The 6,000-nt window shown below is 51.4% G+C and overlaps 1 protein-coding gene across 2 annotated transcripts in view; it reads left to right on the forward strand.

The window, feature by feature from the left end:
* Window positions 1-5,695, forward strand: part of Kcng2 (potassium voltage-gated channel modifier subfamily G member 2) — a 66,366-nt gene extending 60,671 nt beyond the window's left edge. For both annotated transcript variants that reach the window (XM_032886024.1, XM_032886023.1), the window contains exon 3: window positions 3,827-5,695. In XM_032886024.1, the coding sequence (XP_032741915.1) occupies window positions 3,827-4,606 (780 nt within the window). In that variant the 3' untranslated portion in view covers window positions 4,607-5,695. The remainder of the gene's footprint in view (window positions 1-3,826) is intronic.
* The last annotated feature ends 305 nt before the right edge of the window (window positions 5,696-6,000 follow it).

The following is a 6,000-nucleotide window of genomic DNA, read 5'->3' on the forward strand; positions in this document are numbered from 1 at the left end:
TTGAACTCTCTCCCAGAAACTGCTCCTTTACACTCACCTCAGGCTTGAAGACGCCACCATCCTAGGCTCTACCTGGTGATTTCTAGCCAGGGAGGGTGAGCTGGATCCCTAGTGGCAGCCTTTGGGTTTTCCCCCAGTGGGGACCATAGTGATCTGTGGGGACTCGGGATATGTTCTGGCCCCTGGCATCATCTCCCCTGCCCCCCTGCACCCCCTTCTCGTGGTTTTAAACTCATCAGAGATGCAGTGTTTATTTCCTCCCACCTGTGACTGCTAGCCATGACTCCAGAATGACTTTAGGGCTGTGTCGTCAAGGTTAAACTACCCAATTCAGATTCTATGTGTGTGACTTGGGCGAGTTACCCAAGGAACCCAGGGAAGGGGACATGGAGACAAAAACAGACAGGAGACCTTCGTGAACACTCAGTGTCTTACTGAAATCTGAACAGAGTCTCCTTGTACAAGACTGAGGCTAGAGTCCTTCCGGTCATACATGTCTGGGAGTAGAGACACAGGACTCACGGAGCAGCCGTCTGTGGGGCCGGGGCCTGGGTGCTTCTAAGGCTTTGGTGCAGCCTCTACCCCTCTCATCGCTGGAATTTGAATACAAAGATGGCATCTCACAGCAGGGTGGTGGCTGATGTGTCGGTCAAGGTGGGGACCCTGGCAGCTCGTCGGTGCAAAAGAGAGTGGATGAAGCAGAGGGCTCTGCACATAGAACCCTTAGATGTGGACGGCCAGTTACGTGTGGCACACTAGAATTTGCAGAATGGAGCAGAGATCTGGGTGCCAGCTCTACATCCCTTTCAGACTAGGGATCTTTCAGAGTCACAGCCCACACACACACACACACACACACACACACACACACACACACACACACACACGACGGTCTGCACATCCCTGAACGGTCCACCTACCCATATCCCTCTGTGTCCATTGTTGGTTGGACGAGTCATTGCCAAGCCAAGACCTGATGACCACTGGGCCTCAGACCCCTTCTGAGTAGAGGTTTCACTAGAGACAAAGGCTGCAGGGCCTTACCACTCTGTCCACTGGGCCTCAGACACAAAGCTCCTGTCTCTGGATACTCAGATGGACCTAGAGGCTCCTTGAAATTAAAAGGGCACAGGGTCATGCAAGGACCACCATGCATAGTAGAGGTGGCCTGGTGACAGATTCCATCACACTGAGTCAAATACCCTGAACAAGGATTGGCCTGTGAGGTGGGCGGTTTTGTGGGGGATGGGGAATCATCAGGCAGGACGTTGAGGTTGTACAGCTAGCTCTGCCCCAGTTCCCAGCAAGATGGTTGTCTTCTATGCTGTCAGACAGATGCAGCCATAAGCCCCAGAATATATCCCAACGGTGGGAAGACCATCACAACCTCAGCCCGCCGATATGCCTTTATTTTCTGTAGCCCAGCTAGCCGCAATCCCGTGGGTTTTCTTAGAGATTACGTATTTTCAGCGAAAGTATTCCACATATATAATTCACATACCATACCTGTAACGTGTCAGTAGTATCCTCCTATTCCAATATTTTCAGGAGTAATTCCACCATCACAGAGAAACCCCCAAACCTTGCCTCTGTTACCCCAACCCCTGGCACCCACTAATCCACTTTCCTGTAGATTTCCCTATCTTGAACTTTGATAAGAATTAAGTATCAAAAATGGCTTCTGTGCCTGGTTTATCTAATATCACGTGTTCGGGGTCCGCTTACCCTGGTGTCAGCTGATGACTAAATATTCCATCATGTGAACTGACTACATTTTGTTTGTCCTTCGTCCATAGACGTACATTTTGGATTACTTTGCCTCCCGATGTAAAGTCATGTACAAGTTCTATGGAGACACGTTTTCTCCAGCAGAGACCCATGCATAGCACCGTGGAGTCTGGTGGTGACTGTACTTATTTGAGGGACTTCCAGAATGCTCTCTAGAGTGACTGGACCACCTTGTATTCCCATCAGCAGTGTGCGAGAGTTCAAGTTTCTCCATATTCTCACCTGTCACTGTCAGACTCCTTGACTCTATCGTACTTTGTGGCATTTCCTTCAGAAATAAAGGCATCAAATATCTTGTGCGTGTGTGTATATATGTGTGGGTATGTATGTGTTTGCAAGTGTGTGAGTATATGTGTGTGTATGTGTATATGTGTGTGGGTGTGTATGTGTTTGCAAGTGTGTATGTGTACATGTGTATGTGTGTGAGAATGTATATGTGTATGTGTATGTATATGTGTATGTGTATGTATATGTATGTGTGTATGTTTGTGTATATATGTGTGTGAGAGTCTATGTGTGTGTGAGAGCTATCTGTATGCTTTCATGGTATTGTGAATGGGATTTTCACTTTCATATTATTTGTTGCAAGTTTATATAGAGATAAAATTGACTTTTGTGTATCCATTCTTCAATATTACTGAGTTAGTTTTTCAGCTTTAATGTGTTGTTTTAGTGGATTCTTAGGGCTTTTCTGTATACAAAGTCATTTTACCTGTGAACGTAGGGTTATTCCTTCATTTCTAAACTTCATTTCTGTCCTGGCTTGAACATTTAGAACTCCTTGGGTAAGAGTAACAAGACCTGATTATCTGATCTTACCTTTTCATGATGCTTGTATTGTGAATTAGACTGATCAGTTTCAGGTGCTAAGTCAGCCTTGCTTCCCTAACAAAAACCATTTCTCTATCTTTTTTTTTTTTTTTTTTAATTATCTCATGTATCTATTAGGAGTCCATGCTTGTGCCCTGGCCCACATGTGGTCTTAACTTGCAGAAGTGGGATCTCTCCTTCCACCATGCACCTCCTAGGAATCAAACTTGATGGGTAGTGTGTATCCCGGCTGAGCCATCTCAGAGCCCTTCCACCATGGTTTCCAAGTCTTACGGCTGCTGCTGGCTTCTTTTATTACTCTAAACTTTATTGTTGCTGTTTTCACTTTTGTTTCCCAGATGGTCCCCAGGAGCTGAGTCTCCTCATCTCCCAACGCCAGGGGTTAGAGGGCAGACCGGAAGAGACACTGTCTGGGTTCTGTGTTGCTCAGAAGTGTCTCCCTCCCTCTTGTTTCGTCGTGGTTGGTGTTAACTCGATGTTAACACTCGGACATTGTAGAACGCTATGTGGGGCCGTCTGGACCACTGATTGTTCTGCGGGCTCACTGCTATTTAACCTCCGGGCCACGGACTCGAGTCTCCAGGCTGCAGACTCTTTTCTTCCCAAGTCCCTTCCGGTTTTACTCTTCTAGAATCCGTCCATTGCATCCAAATTAGCCAAGTTGCAGGCACATCACACACATCGCAGTGTGGCGTATAGCCTTCTCCTTGCTGTTGGCGGTAGCCGTGCCCCCGCGTGCATTTCCTGTTCTAGTTGTATGAAATGCGTTGATTTTTGGTCTTTTTAAGAACCGGGGCCTCAGGTCTGCCCTCTCCAGGTATTCCTGCTCTAATCTCTCTGTGCACGGGGACTCCTTTTCCTCTCCTTTCCCCAGCTGTCTAAGAATGGGAAGTTAGGTTACTCATCCAGAACGTTTTGTAGGCATCTCTCACCCATCAAGTCAGAGGTGCTTCGTGGTCAGTGGTCCCAGGTTTTAAATGCCTTTCCTGGGTCAGCCTGCTTACCAGCTCACATATAGAAACGGTGTCAAATAAATCTTCAAAAAAGTAAGGGGCAGATTTGGGCCTTTTCAGCCAATGTCGTCTTTACCCTTTCCCGGTTCCCAGATGTCCCTGCTGCGTGTCTGTGTGACATCCTGCTTCCCTTCCTGACTTCCTCGTGCCCACCGCCCGCCCGTCCGCCAACCCGATGTTCCTCTTCTCCCTAGGGCGAGTGCTCCACCAAGTGCCGCAACCTCTTCGTGCTGGAGACGGTGTGCGTGGCCTGGTTCTCCTTCGAGTTCCTGCTGCGCTCCCTGCAAGCCGAGAGCAAGTGCGCCTTCCTCCGTACGCCTCTTGCCATCATCGACATCCTGGCCATCCTGCCCTTCTACGTGTCGCTGCTCGCGGGACTGGCCGCAGGGCCCACGGGCAGCAAGATGCTGGAACGCGCGGGGCTGGTACTGCGGCTGCTGCGGGCGCTGCGCGTGCTCTACGTGATGCGCCTGGCGCGCCACTCGCTGGGGCTGCGCTCGCTTGGCCTCACCGTGCGCCGCTGCGCGCGCGAGTTCGGACTGCTGCTGCTCTTCCTCTGCGTGGCCATGGCGCTCTTCGCGCCGCTCGTGCACCTGGCTGAGCGCGAGCTGGGCGCTCACCGCGACTTCTCCAGCGTCCCCGCCAGCTACTGGTGGGCAGTCATCTCCATGACCACCGTGGGCTATGGAGACATGGTGCCACGCAGCCTTCCGGGCCAGGTGGTGGCGCTGAGCAGCATCCTCAGCGGCATCCTGCTCATGGCCTTCCCTGTCACCTCCATCTTCCACACCTTCTCGCGCTCCTACTCGGAGCTCAAGGAGCAGCAGCAACGCGCGGCCAGCCCTGAACCGGTCCTGCGGGAGGACAGCACACGCGACGACAGCACGCGTTCGGCCAGCGCCACCGAGGACAGCTCCCAGGACCCGGAGACCGCAGGCGCGGCAGGGACCTTGCCAGGCCCCGTGGGACCCTGAGCTGTACTGAGAGCTTCAGAGTCAAAGCCTCGGAGGACACTAAGCTCTGGCTGACCCAGGAGTCGCAAACTTGGTCTGGCATGTAGTCTTTGCAGCTGCCTTGGCTCCCCAAGCAACCCTGAGCTTCGCGTAGCCTGGAGGAGATCGCAACCTGGTCTTTCTTTTTCCTTTTATTTTTCCCTCCAGTTTTAAATTTTCTATGGTTAATTAAAAATTGAGTCCCAGAAATTCCAAGTCTTAAGCAAATATCAGCTACCCTGGACTAAAGTTTTGCCCTTCTGTGCTCTTAATCTAGGGCAGCCCCAGGGAACAGAAGATGGCATTTACCTGGTGACCCTTAGTGGCCAATACCCCATCGAAAAGGGGGCATCAGCTGACATCTGTCACTGCCAGCGTCCACATCACCTGCCAAGTGTTGGGTAGTTGACAGGACCCTTAGCCCCCTAGTTCTGCCTATCCACCCTTTGCAGGGGGGAAGAAATCTCAGAGTTGACCTCTGTTCCCCCAAACCATCTCAATCAGATGATAAGACCCCTGCTCGCTTGCATAGTGGCCTTTTAACCCTTCCCCTGCCCTCCTCCCTGGTCTGCAGGAATGTTGCCAGTCTTCGAGGGATATTGGTGTCTCTTCTGGTAGGACATTTCCCTCAGATGTGGCTCAAGTGAAAAGCGAAAACCTTGAACAAGGGTAGTGGGCTAAGGAGGCGGTTCAGGGAGAAGTCGGCGAGGGCACAGCCAGGAGGGGGCATGGCCTTCCTCTACTCCATGGAGGCTGTTGCTTTGCCCTGTTTCAACAAGCCTCAGGCGGTGGCCTGAGCCTGCGATTGTGGCACTTGGGAAGTAGGCACAGAGGATCGGAAGTTCGGTGAGCACCCAACATAGTCACAGACGCTCTGTCGGAAGTAAGGTCCTCGGTCTGCAGTCCATCATCACTGCCTGCCATATAGTAGCTTTCAGCAAGGCCCCTATGGGAGCTCAGGACAGGCCCATTTGGGGCTCTTACACCACAGGCTTTGCAAGAAATCTACTGCAACCAAATAAAAAAAAAATTGCCAGCCCCTCCTCACGGCAGTAGGCTGAGTTCCTCTCACTTGGGTATCATTTATGTTTCTGTGGGTTCCATGCTGAGCCTGGGGCTCCTAGAGCCTGGAAGGGGTTTTCCTGTGATTTGGGAAGTTGGGAAATACACTGGAAGAATAGAGATCCCCCCCCCAATCCCGCCAACCCCTCTTTGCTAGCATCCTTGCCCCGACAGTTGCAGTAAGCCCAGCATCCCATGGTCCTCACTCTGAGGGCAGTTGGGTAATTTCAGGGTGGCAGGTAGAGAACTGAATGCAGGACTCGGGGCTGGGATATCCACAGCATGTCCCTGAGGATAAGGGTGGCATAAAGAGG

The sequence above is a fragment of the Rattus rattus genome, chromosome 15, assembly GCF_011064425.1.
Source record: "Rattus rattus isolate New Zealand chromosome 15, Rrattus_CSIRO_v1, whole genome shotgun sequence".
Taxonomy (NCBI): Eukaryota; Metazoa; Chordata; class Mammalia; order Rodentia; family Muridae; genus Rattus; species Rattus rattus.